Genomic DNA, 14,442 nt, shown 5'->3' on the forward strand with positions numbered 1-14,442 from the left:
AATCTCACTGTTTTAGTGTATTTTTAATCAAATAAATGCAGCCTTAAAGAGCATCTTCTTGCAAAAACATTTTTTTAAATATTACAGACCCCAAACTTTTGAACAGTAGGGTATTATATTGGATAAAATATGAAACAAAAAAAACTCAGATTGAAATCATATTAATAATTTTTGCAGAACTATGTCATCACAATGAAGTGAAAATAGGGTTACATTTTAAATCATTTCACTATTTATTTTTTTCTGAGCGGATGTTGCCAACATCAAAAAGGAAAATATTTCAAATCAAAATATATATTAAATATAAAATAAAATTCATACATTTTTCTTCTATGTCATATCTTTTATAAAAATCCCTTTATCAGAAAAAAAGCCTTAATTACATGGAAGTGACAAACAAAAACACAAAAATGCAGTATTGTCAATGGATTTGATGGATTCTGAGATGTTTTGTGGTGTTAGTAGGTTTGTGTCACACTAAAGCCCCTTCCACACAGAGCATTGATCCCATAAAATTGCCATAAAATTGCTAGAGTGCCTTCTGTGTGAACGCAAACATGTGGACCTAGTAACATTGCCGGAATCAGAACCAATGCCATAAGGGGTGTGCCAAAGTGATGACGCTGAAGCTGAGATCGTTCGCCAGCTTAGTGGAACGATACGTGATGCGCTAATTTACGGTCGAAAAAAAAAAATGCACAAGCGTGGTTTCGCAGATCATAAGCGAACTTAAGACGCTGCGGAGACATTACATGTCACATCCTGAACCAAAATCAAACATTATCAATGTGTAAAAGGGGCTTAAAACATTTACCGTGATTGATCAAATTACACAAATCAGTTTGATATCAACATTTCAAAAGATTCTGTCAATTCCTCACCCAGCAATAACTAACTTTAGCTCTTTAGTCTTTATTACCATCCTTTTCAATTATTGTCCTTGCCTGAATTTGACCAGAGGCTATTTCTGGTATATCCTTTTATTGTAATACTTCTTTAAATGAATGCACAAGCAAAATTCAAGACAGAGTTGCTGCAGAACAGGAATGACTCGGCAAGGAGTGTTACACAGAATATCACCATTTAATGAAGACAGATGAGATCTATAGGGTCACCTACCTTCCTTCCCTCCAGGAACTTAAGAGCTGTGCCGATGTTGGACACCCAGTGGATCCTTTTGAGTTGGCGGCCCTGTTCGCATGGCTGCAGGGAAATAAGAGAGGTTTATCAGATTCAGGAGCAGGAATGAGCCCATCATCTCGGCATTAAACAGACATTGTAGGCTGACACGCGCCAGCTGCTCCTGCGCTGAATGCAGAGGTTTCACAAAGGGATAATATTGCATCACTTACTAATCTCTGTCCAGACAGCACCTCTAACAGAGCCAGCAGTTTCACCCCATCCTTGATGTCCTCAAAGAGGTCGTTGACTTCAAACGGAGGTTTGTGCTGGAAAAGGACAAAAAGAAGAGGGATGAACTTAATGAACTCTTTGAATACAAATGTGTTGGACGCTTTATGCCATTGTGCTATGGTGTTCTCGCTATAATTTATTCTACTTTTTATTCTCATTCTACTTTATAAGTCGGTTTATCATCTGCTGAATAAATACATATGACTGCCTTTAGGTCAGTCCCTCTTCATTCCCAGAGGAATTAAAGTTTATTGCTCAGAAGATACTATTTCATACAGTAGCTCAGCATGCACAAAGTATAACAAGTTGTCACAGATATTTCTCCAAAGAATTACTTTGGAGAAATAAAAATAGATGCGATTGAATTAATTATTGGTAGTTTAGAGGTAAAAAAAAAACGAATGCGGATAGCTGCTCAGATCAATTGAAGAAGTGTTAGGTTCATATTGAGATGTTCAAACAAGAGTTGGTAAAGTTGTCAGTTTATGAGGGGTCTTTATCTCTTCATGAATACTGAAACACACTCTTTTATTTTTCCCTCTCACATCACGCTTTAACCAAACTTGTCGTGCATCCAAACTAGGGGTGGAACGGTACACAGAAGTCACGGTTCGGTTCATACCTCGGTTCAGACATCACGGTTCGGTACGATTTCGGTACAATGGAGTGAAAAGCAAAGCAAAAATGCAGAAGGCATTTTTATAAATGTCTTAAGCCTTGTATTTTTTTAAATAAGTTTTATTAATAAAGGCATAGAACCAGTTTATTTGTAGTGCACTGACAGTAGTTTTATATAATTAGTTTATTAATTAAATTATTAAAAAGACGAAAAGACCTTGAGATATGTTTGGTAATTGTACCTGAATGAATTTAAAATTAATTTGCTATTTCAGATCAAGATATTTGTTTTCCTTCATTTTAATTAACTAACTTTATTCTCATCTGAATTATAAATAATTGATTTCCGTATAAAATAATACTACCATAAAAACTTTTGTTAACAGGTGTAGGTTACAGTTTGACAAGAGTTTAGAGTGTGACAAAAGCACAATGTTGTGTTTTATTGCGAGTGTACACAAATATAAGTAAACAGGGGCGTCATGCAAGCCAAAATTCTGGGGGGGCACAATCTGAGACGTTGCAATTGTTTTCTGACAGGTGATATGGATCATGTTAGGAGGGGTCAGGGGGTTTCTCCCCCTGAAAATGTTTAAATTCTGGCTGCTAAACATACCATTTCAATGCAGTTTGGGAGGGACAGAAATACCTTAACGGAGCTAGCAGCAACACTCCTCTATCTGATTCTGAGGACTAAGTTAAAGTATCTATTTTGTAAGTTTATGTAAAAGACAGGTTGATGAAAGAACTGTAAGCTCAAATTCAAAAGCTTTTCAAGTCTACTTCATTAAAGCATGTTTACACACACACTTACTGTACACTTAGGCCTACTACACATGAGTTTAAAAACACATTGCAGTTTTTATGTTATATGATTTTAAATTGGTATGTGACCTAAGAACGATCTTACATTAAAGGTAGCCTACATAAAGGTGCTGAGGTCTGACTTTGTGGTGCTCTGAAATTAAGTTATTTTAATATTAATATGTGATGAAGGACTTTGAAAGAAGTTTGACAGATTTCAGTGCTGAATAAGGTTAACACTACCCCGTTTATTTGAAAATGGTTAATATTTGACAGAAATGTAAAAAAGTAATCAAATCAAATGCAATATGTATAGCGATCTGTATAACAACTATGCTGTAGGGATTTGGGGGGTAGTCCTACTATGATATTAGACTACATTAAAAGATAATGAATTTCAAACCTGAACCAAACATATTTTTTAATTCAAAGATCAAAGTCTGTCATTAGTCTTTAGTCTGCCAAAAAAAAAAACCCCATTAAAATCATGAACTCATATGTCATTGTGGAAAAAAAATGTGTTACTGTTGTAACAGTGTGTAGGCTAAATCAGACCTTTCAGGCTATAGCCTAACGGTAATAAGCCTTATGGCAAAATTATTATTACAACTAAATTGTCGGTCATTAAATAGGAAAACTAAATAATTTTGTAGATGATTTGCTTTGTGTAGGCCTAACCCGACATCAGACATTATAAGGCCCGGACGAAGTTTTTTTTTGCACACAGTGACGCGACCAATCAATCACTCCTTTAATGCGGCGTTCACACCAGACGCGAATAGCGCGTCAAATTCGCGCCTACCGCGTCTAGTTATAGCCTACGCGTGAACACTTTGAATCCATTTGCGCCTCAAGAGCAAATGACGCGCGTAAAAAAACTAAAGTTTAGACTGGCTGCCTGCACATTCACTGTCCTCGCGGCTGCGGCTGCTGCAATTGGAAGGGGCTGGCTGCAGGACGACTCAACTTCCACGGACAGTTTTTAATATTTTATATCAAGATTTTGCTTTAGTATAATTTTCGGGACAATTAAGGCCGGTTTCGGGACAACAGCTTAGATTTGGGGACTGTCCCGAATTTTTCGGGACTTCTGGTCACCCTAGGGAGGAAAAATCTGAGGGGGCACGTGCCCCCTCACTTTGAATGGGCATGACGCCACTGTAAGTAAACAATTTGCAGTTTTAATGATGTCCTGTATGAAAAAAATGACGGAGTATGTTTTTACGTTTCCACTGTTCGATCGCCCGTGCCTCTCACACACACTCACTCACTCACACACACACACACACACACACACACGCACACACACACACACACACACACACACACACACTGTTCATCGCGCGATTCGCGCCCGCGCCTCTCTCTCTCTCTCGCACGCGCGCGCACACACACACACACACACACACTGTTCATCGCGCGATTCGCGCCCGCGCCTCTCTCTCTCGCGCGCGCGAACACACACACACACACCGCGCCTCTCTCTCTCGCACGCGCGCGCACACACACACACACACACTGTTCGATCGCGCCTCTCTCTCTCTCGCACACACACACACTGTTCATCGCGCCTCTCTCTCTCTCTCTCTCTCTCTCTCTCTCGCGCACACAGACACACACACACACTCCTGCATTGCAATCTTGATCGCAGCCTGTTCATTGCTGCGTTCACAGTCACACCAAAAGCGAATAGAGCGAAATTCATCGCTATTTAAGAGGTTTTTTTTATTTGTACCGTGTATTCTGCGTGCAAATTCGTGCACCGAACCGTGACGCCCGTACCGTTTCGGTTCAATACGAATACATGTACCGTTCCACCCCTAATCCAAACACACAAAGACTGAAACTACAAGCTGTGCAGACAGATGAAACTACAAACACACACACAAATAAACTTAAAAAAATAAAGCACATGCAAATTTATTTTTCAGTATCATATACATACCGTTCAAACATTTGCGGTCATTATGATTTTTTGGTTACACTTTATTTTAAGGTGTCCGTGTTGTAGTGTAATTATACATTTAAGTACTGAGTAATAATAATTAGCTACATGTACTTTACTATAGGGTTAGGGTTAGGATTAGGGTGTGGTTTAGGTTAGATGTATGTAATTAAGCACAATTTATAGTAATTAGTAACTACATGTAACGTGTGTAACAAAGACACTGTCAAATAAAGTGTTTTTTTTTTATAAATTGATATGTTTATTCAAACAATTGATCAAACAAGTGACAGAAAAATACATTTATAATGTTACTAAAGATTTCTATTTCAAATAAATGCTGTTCTTTTGAACTTTCTATTCCTCAAAGAATCCTGATTTTTTTTATCACAGATACAACAAAAATATGAAGCAGCACAACTGTTCATACTAATATTGATAATAATAGTAAATGTTTCTTGAGCAGCATATTAATCATATTAGAATGATTTATGAAGGATCATGTGACATAAGACTGGAGTAATGATGCTGAAAATTCAGCTTTGCATCACGGAGATTAAAGGAGCTGTATGTAAGAAATTTATTTGAATTGATCATAAAATGGCCCTGATATGTCACTAGACATTGAGAAATCATGTTAATTTCAAATACTTATATCACTGACAACAGTAGTCCGGCCAGGATATTGTCATTTAAAAAGTGCAGTTGCAGCCCTCAACTGATGTTGATGTTGTCATGTTGTGTTTTGGTCTGATGCTCCACCCTCCACCTATCAACCATTCACGAAGTCAGTAGTGTTGCGGCATCCGGGTTGCCAGCTCTGCTCTAGTTACCACAGCTGCAGCTACACATGTGTCGGATAAAAAAATGCAGCCGATCTGGCAACCTCGAGTCAGGGGGGAGGGGGAGGGGATACACCACTCTACAGTAATTTGAAAGTGATTGCAGTACCGGTTTTGGCCACAATCTTACATACAGCTCCTTTAAATTAAATTTTTAAATATATTCAAATAGAAAATAGTTACTCTCAAATGTACAAATATTTAACAATATTGCTGTATTATTGTATTTCTGTTCAAATAAATGTAGTCTTGGTGAGCAGAAGAGGCTTCTTTTAAAAACATTACCAATCTTACCAAAAAAAATCTTACCAACCCCAAACTTAGTGTACCAATGTAGTATTACTCTCTAATATCCGCATCATCATACTGCTACTGTGCCATATTTGTAAGGGCAGGTATATAGACATGATTCACTCCTGTACAAAAATCATAAAAAGTGCAAATCTGCTTTAAAATATTAAAGGAAATGGACACAATAGGAAAAGATAACAGAGAAGTCAGAGGTCAAACAAAAATAGACAAAACTTTCCATCATGAACGTAATGTGCAAACACATTTGCTTTGGTCATGCTGACTAATGAGAAAATAAAGGAAGCAAGAAATGTAACTCTAGATTTATTTTTGTTGAACAAATGCAAAAAGTATTAAATAAAACATTACAAAAAAAATAGCTGGACAGACAGACAGGCCAACAAGCAGACGGACCCACACGCACAGACAGTGATGTGAATCTGTATTGCAGGCATGAAGCATTACATAGCATATTCTGCAGCGCAGTTAGTATGCACTGAGCGTGTGCTGCACACATTACTGGGACTCTTCAAGCTCTTCATAACCGTGCTTTGAACTGTTGTGCAGCAGATTGTGTGGAACAAAAGGCCCCTCAGTGCAATCTGCACTGACTGGAATACTTAAACCCACCATTTGTGTCAGATTATCCTCTCTTTGTGTGCTGCAAAGTGCCACGTCACCAAAGCAACTAATCACGCATAATGAGGAGAGAGAGAGAGAGAGAGAGGGAGGGAGGGGCATCTCACAACAGCTCCGCTTTTACTTTCTAAGATGTGGGTCATTATACAAAACCATGTGACTTCAACAATGGATTGCTGATGTCATCATGTACTATGTGCAATTAAAGCCATTTCCGCTCCCACATCAACAAAAATATAGTAACTTCCTTTTATTTTCAAATGTGTTTTAATGAGGATGCCCTTTTGTGTGTGTGGAAAAACTAACCCTGTTTTTCTAACTTCTCTTCATTGTATTAGCAAATGCACTTTGTTAAAGACATTTTGAAATAAAGGCTAGTCTTATGTCTTTAGTTTTGTATATGCACATTTTTAGATTTAGATTGACATGATAAAAGTTTTTTAAGTATCCCTCATAAAAAAAAAACTATTCCATATGTCATTATTTGTTTACTGACATCATCATCCGTTTAATTAGTAATGTTTCCTTTTAAAAATGATCAATTATCAATTAATCTGATTTGTTATGTTTATGTTTGTCAGTAAGGGATGAACATAAATGTTATTCTGATTTTGTATAGTAACTATCGATTATTGAAAAATGGACATTTGTAGAAATGTCAAATTAATCTGTAAAATGGTCATCCTCAATATTTCTCTAAGCATCATTTTAACCCAATATATTATGTATTATCATGTAAAATAATTCACATTATGGCAGTAAAATGGGTAGCAAATGCATTTCATGTTAACTTTAAAGAAATCAGTTGTCTGACAGAATCTATAATCTTCTAAAAATCAGAAATTAACAACTTTTTCAAATTAATCACTTTCTCAAAATGTAAAATCACACCATCTGAAATCACCGGGCACACGTGTCAAAGACCTCAGGAGCGAAGCATGCTTCTTCCCACTGAGAATTGTTCCAGCCCCTCTCGACGACCATCTGCACATCCCTACAGTGTCCAAGACTTCCCAGAAACACACTTGTCTCTATAAGCATATTCAACCCACATTTCCACATAACAAAAGTTCCGTTCAGGGGAAATATATTCAGAAATTGCGTTCAGGGGAATGTCTCTGTCCAGTTAAAACGCTTTCACCTGTCAAACATACAGTAAGTGTCTGTCCCAAGCCAATACCTTAACAAGACAACATGGCAACACAGATTATCTAAACAGAGGAAGTGGACTCAAAAAGTAGCAAACAAACAAAAAGACCTGCATCCTCCCTAAAAGTGGTCATTTAATTTTGTCCCTGAGGTCAAAATATTTCATATATATATATGACCATCATAAAAATATGCTAAATCATATATAAATCTGTTAAAGTCATACTTATAACAAAAAAATTATTATTATACGTCATATAATTGTGACTTATAATTATGACTTTTTTAATCTCATAATTATGACTTTCTATATCATAATTTTGAATTTTAGGTGACATAATTATGACATAAAAATGTCTTATAAAACACTTATACTTTTCAAATAGAGCTATTCAATCATCTGGTGAGCCTTACTTTTTTACATCATAATTTTGACTTTTATATTTTAGGTGACATAATTATGTCCATTTCATCTTTTGATGTCATAACTATGGCATTATAAACATCGCTATAAATATGATTTACCAAAGCATGTTTTTTTATGTGGAGGAAATGGGCTTCCATATACGCATAATAATCAACTATATGTCACCATTTCATAAATTCAGAGCAGTTTTTCAGAGTCTTTAATGCTCAGCGTACTAACACAAGATCACCCACTCGTCTTGGCCATGGCAGTTGGACGACGCCATCACAACACAGCATTCATCCTCAAAGCACACAGCACAAACAGCGCCCTTCATGATTTTTATTAGAGTATTACAGCTTCACGCCCCCTCACTCACTGTTTACTGTCCAGACAACGAACAGCCTTTAATCATCTGAGCTTTACTCAGTTACACAGACATTTCCCCTTTAGAGTCATAATGACATTAGGCTACAAAACTAATCACATGGACCATTCTCGCTGTTCAAGGATGATGGGTCAGGAAGACAGGAGGACGGTAACACAGCCATCACTGCTTAAGATGCTGGTGTGTTCCCTAGTAAAATCAGCATCAGCTGTCTAGCATTATATACTTAAGTTAGTGACTGTCAGACTGCACAATATTGGAAACAAACGGACATTGTGATATTTAGTTTTTCTGCGATACATTGCAACATGAAAACAATTTCACCAGGGGCCTCATGTATAAAACTTTCCGTACATTTCATTCTAAAAGTGTTCGTCCGCACAAAAGCTAGATTTTGTGTACGCACAAACGTTTTCAGATTTATACGCCAGAACCTGCGCAAAATTCCCTTTATAAAACCCAGTCAGCGGAAGATTGTGGATACATGCATCTCCACCCCGTCTCCTTCCCGAAATAATCACATATGGAGCTTACAAAGCCTAATTTTACTATGCATAATGTCATCTGCATATCATTTCCATGCATATTCCCATCTATGTGATACTTGTTTAACGACACAAGACATGTGTGAATATGAGATATGCGCAGCCGCAGACATACACAGATATACACAGACGGCAGCAGGTTTATTAAAGGTTCTCTAAGCGATGTCGGGTGACGTCACTTCTTGTTGACGTTTAAAGTATTGTCAAACAAAACGGAGGCTAGCTAGACCCTCCCTCCTCCTCATCCGCGCACTAACCCCCCAAACCCCGCCCCCAAGTCCTTCTTGTCAGTGATTGGCTGGAACTGTTTGTCATGTTTCGTGGAGCGGGTTAGTCCAGTTTGTTTTTGTTGCTGTTTGTGGAGCCTGGGCTGTCTACAGAGACCGCGTTTCTTTACAGTGTGTTCAGGGGACAGGCAGCCAGCGGTTAGTGAGGAGATATTTGCTGTATGTGACAAAAAATGTTTTGGCCTAAAAAACGTGTGACATCGCTTAGAGCACCTTTTAGCTGCTGTCACTTTAAGAGCTAATGCATGGATCCAATATAATGATACGCATCGGGAATTCAGTGTTCTGCTCAGCTCTGTGTGTGCGCACAGAAAACAGTGCGCGAGAACCGAATTGAGATCTCTTTTGCATCTTCTTGCACTCAAATGGTTTAAAATTGATTGAATGTTTAAACTGATAGGACCTAAAACACGTGCAAATGATAAACTTTTACTCTATGATGGTTGAACTTTGCAATAAATCCAAGAATCACGTGCGTTTCGAAATGTGGGGACTGGTCCGTACATATCAATACGGATCGTACTATACTTGATATCGCACATCCTGCAATATCGATGCTAAAACGATATATCGTGCAGCCCTACTGTCTGTCATGATATATACTGGTACAAAAAAGCTACTTAAACTTCTTATGCTGACCAATACTGCATTTATTCGATTTTTATTCGATTATTGTGAAACATTATTATAATTTAAAATAACTGTTGTCTATTTCAATATATTTTAAAATGTCATTTATTCATGTGACGGCAAAGCTGAATTTTCAGTATCGCTACTCCAGTTTTCGGGTCAAGAACTTTTGATCAATTTAATGCATCCTTGCTAAATAAAAGGATTAATTTATTTCTATGATATAACTGACCACAAACTTTTGAACAGTAGTGTGTAACTACTTTTCAAAATGAAGATTTTTTTTTGTCAATCTGAGGAAAGAAAATCACAGATCTACTAAAACTGATTGCCCCACCAAGATTAAAACTCGCTGAAAAAATGGCTCAGAAAAATGTGTCATTTTTAAAAGTGCCGCAGGACTGTTTGGACTGGAGTCACTGTTGTATTGTAATCCAGTGTAAATAGTACTAGAAGCAAAACATTGGGGCATTCAGATAAAAAAAAAAAAAGCAAAACATCTTACCTTGGCCAAGTGTGAATTAATCCACTTTGTAAAAGTTCTTTTCTGAACCGACTCCTGTTCATCTGCAGAAGAGAGAGACACAATAACAACATAAGTGATAAGTTTTACTGTTCAAAACAGATTCATGTCTTCTTCATTCTGCTCACAACCATCATGACTCACCTGGCTATTTTGTTATATTTGAGAGAAATAAATGCATTCAAGAGGATTTAATATTGAATATTGTACAGTTTCATTAAGCCTGCGTTCAAAGCGAGAGAGGAGATTTTTACCAGCACAGGAGAGCAGAGAGTCCACATGTGGCATGGGCAAAAACATTGACATGATATCAGAAACATGGGGCAATATTCCCATTAGATCTAGGGCCAGATTTACCAAACAGGGCAAATTAGCATTAGAGCGCAATCCCATAAAAGCGCAGATGGGAGTGGAAAGTTCTGCATGTGATCTACTGACGATGCGCAAATGAAAGAACACAGACTCGGCCGGATCATTTCCATAATGACCAATGCAATCTACCAAATTAGCGTCTGGTTTAAAACATGCTTTTTTAAGGTGTTAAATAATGGCGCAAATACAAGCAAATAGACTAGTGCAAACCTTAGTAAATCACCTTGCATGATACATTTAAATAGTCTCCTCCCATAAATGTTGTGTCTGAAAGGGAAACCCCTACAAATGCGTATGCATTAAGATCAGCCGCAAAAATAACCCTGTCCAGGCCTTTTCAGCGCTAACTTTTCACTGCGTGTCTTTAGTAAATCCTGAGAGTAGTTTTTAAAGCCAAAGATAGGGTTTGTGCAAGTGCAAGCTATTAGTAAATCTGGCCCATAGTATATACTCAACATTAACAACATAAATTCATATTGTAAAAAGTAACAAAGATATGCTCCTCATGTTGCAAATCACAAGCTTTTTTTCTTTTTCTTTTTTTTTTACATTTCCCAAAAGAAAATGTGAATAGCTCTTGCCTGTGCATAAGTCATCGCCACAGTGCTGTGGTGTTATGGGATGGTTGCTAGTGCATTGCTATGCAGTTGCTAGGATGTCCTGAGTGGTTGCCAGGTTGTTGTTATGCAATTTATCAGTGTGTTCTGGGCTGCAGCCAGCCTTTTGCTATGTAGTTGCAAAGGTATTCTGCGTTGTTGCCAGGCCATTGCTATGCAGCCATAAAGATGTTCTGAGCAGTTGCCAGGGTATTGCCAAACAGTTGTTAGGATGTTTTGTGTGGTTACTAGGGTATTGTAAAGTGACTGCAAATGTGGTTGCCAGGTTGTTGCTATGCAGCTAAAAAGACTTTCTGAGTGCCTGTCAGGACACTGCTATCGAGTAGTTAAGATGTTCTGGGTGGTTGCCAGGGTGTTGCTTAGCGTCTGCTACAAAGTTTCTATGCAGCCAAGAAGATGTTCTGAGTGGTTGCTAGGATGTTCTGGGTGGTTGCCAGGGCATTGCTATGAAGTTACTACAGTATAATGATCTGAGTGGCTGGCAGGGTGTTGCTATGCATTTGCAAAGGAGTTCTGAGTGGTTGCCAGGCCATTGCTGCATTGCTATGCAGCCATAAAGATGTTCTGAGTGGTTGTCAGGGCATTGCTATGCAGTTGCTATGATGTTTTATATGGTTGCCAAGGCATTGAAAAGTGTTGCTATGTGGTTGCTATGCAGCCATAAAGATGTTCTGAGTGGTTGTCAGGGCATTGCTATGCAGCCATAAAGATGTTCTGAGCAGTTGCCAGGGTGTTGTCAAGCAATTGTTAGGATGTTCTGTGTAGTTGCCAGGGCATTGCAAAGTGACTGCAACTGTGTTCTGGTGGTTACCAGGCTGTTGCTATGCAGCCTGGCATTTCTGAGTGGCTGTCACTGCTAAGGAGTTGTTAAGATGTTCTGAGTGGTTACCAGGGTGTTGCTAAGCAGCTGCTAGAAAGTTTCTATGCAGTCATGAAGATGTTATGAGTGGTTGCTAGGATGTTCTGGGTAGTTACAAGGGCATTGCTATGAAGTTGCTTCAGTAGGATGATCTGGGTGGTTGCCAGGGTGTTGCTATGCGTTTGCAAAGGAGTTCTGAGTGGTTTCCAGGGCATTGCTATGCCGCCATAAAGATGTTCTAAGGGGTTGTCAGGGCATTGCTATGCAGTTGCTATGATGTTTTAGGTGGTTGCCAAATGCCAAGGCAAGTGGTTTCAAGGATGTTGCTATGAGGTTGCTATGCAGGTATAAAGATGTTCTAAGTGGTACCTAGGGTGTTCAGGGTGTTGCTGTTATTTTTTTAACACCTGCCAGGTGGAAAAAGTTTAATACTGTAACTATTTACTACTGCTCAGATCATTAACCCTAAATATGAGCAATAGCATTAGGGATGTTTGACTTCGCAAAACAGCAGTAATGGAAGTGTGTGACATCTGCTAACACAATATACACATCTTGCAGAGCATTTCGAGATACAGAAAAGCTCATCCAGGTCACCAACAAACACCCACCAGACATATTTATGCATGATGGGCTCAGACGGACCAACGATATTCACAAGAGACAACATCCTATGTTTGCAATGCAATGCACAGAGCATGTTTAAGAAGCATCCATGTACTGTAGCACACATGGCATGCCACAGCCATTATAATCCAACATGCGCAGCTGTAAAGAGGTTAACATCAGCACTCGTGTGCAGCCGTGAGCCGTGCCAACACGGTGATTACCTCTCCCGAGGAGGAAGACGAGGAAGACCTCAGCTGCCCAATAATGTCTAGTGAGCCATATGACCCAGAGACGTGTCACTGCATATCTGGATCATGCATCTGTTTCACCTACATTCAGTGAAGCACAGACTACATGTGAATCTGAGCTAGTGGCTCCCAAACTCCTGAAATATCCAGTCAGATGAGAGGAGACATCGATGTCCCACTTACCGCGGAGATACTGAAAGAATCCCGTCACCAGATTCAGAGACGTGGTCTTTTTCACAGCTATGTCCTTAAAGTGAGCCATTGTGCACCCTGCATTCCCTCCGTTTCTTTGTGTCCTTCATGTGTGATATTGTGTGCGTGTCATTCAGGGAGGAAAACCAGATCAGCTATCCTTTATTTCCTCCGGGAAGCAGGAGCTTTCCGTGTGAAAACACAGTGCGACTGAGTGCTGGAGGATGGAACCTCCCCCTCCTCCTGTTGTCTCCCTCTCTCTCCTCCTCCGCTGTAGATAGGCTGATAATCGGGGGCAGTTTTTATGAGCCAGGCGACTTCCTGTTGTAAGCAGAGCTGGGGAGTCGTGCTGGTGTGGATGCTCCGTTCAGGTCTGTTCTAGTTCTAGCAGCATCCCACAGCTGCAGCCATACTAACCGGCTATGGCACTGATCCTCCAATCAGCACGCGGGGGGCTGTGATGTCACCGGGCAGCTGGTGTTATCCTGATTTATATGGGTGGGTGGGGGTCAGTACTCGCGCTACACAGCTTGAACTCCACCGGGGCCTCCACTACAAGCACTGCAGACACCCTAATGCAAGAATGGCTTAGCGAATAATCAGATTCATTGCAGTCCAGAATGCTGTACAACCAGGGACTTATTGGGTACATAACATAATTACTGTGAGTGTGTATGAGTTTGCATGTGTAAGATGCAAAGAACATAGAAAGTGATTTTTTTTTTTGTCTTCACAATGAGAAATCAAAATTGTGCATAATTTATTAATTTATTCCTTTATTAATTAAACATTATTGGAGTGTTTGATGACACAACTATTACTTTTAATTTGGCTTAGTAATAGTGATTCAACAAACTACTAACAGTAAGTATTAAACTTTGGCAAGTAATTTATCCTACAACAGTTGTGCTACAGACATAAATTATACTTCAAATCACGTGTCATGTGTCCATAGACTTACACTGAAGGAGGAATAAAGAGACCTCTAAGTGGACTCTTTTGACTTGGACAATAATTTAGTAACCACCTAGCAACACCCTGGCAACCACCCAGAACACCTCTGTA

The 14,442-nt window shown here is 39.0% G+C and overlaps 1 protein-coding gene across 1 annotated transcript in view; it reads right to left on the minus strand.

Annotated features, from left to right (window-relative positions):
* Positions 1-13,646, minus strand: part of syne1b (spectrin repeat containing, nuclear envelope 1b) — a 150,828-nt gene extending 137,182 nt beyond the window's left edge. Inside the window, exons 1-4 of the mRNA XM_056256044.1 lie at positions 13,369-13,646; positions 10,463-10,524; positions 1,353-1,448; positions 1,120-1,203 (exon numbers count right to left, since the gene is read on the minus strand). Coding sequence (XP_056112019.1) covers positions 1,120-1,203; positions 1,353-1,448; positions 10,463-10,524; positions 13,369-13,447 — 321 coding nt within the window. The 5' untranslated portion in view covers positions 13,448-13,646. The remainder of the gene's footprint in view (positions 1-1,119; positions 1,204-1,352; positions 1,449-10,462; positions 10,525-13,368) is intronic.
* Between the last annotated feature and the right edge of the window lie 796 nt (positions 13,647-14,442).

This window comes from Rhinichthys klamathensis, unplaced genomic scaffold (assembly GCF_029890125.1).
Source record: "Rhinichthys klamathensis goyatoka isolate OS25496 unplaced genomic scaffold, OSU_Roscu_1.1 h1tg000123l_1, whole genome shotgun sequence".
Lineage (NCBI taxonomy): Eukaryota > Metazoa > Chordata > Actinopteri > Cypriniformes > Leuciscidae > Rhinichthys > Rhinichthys klamathensis.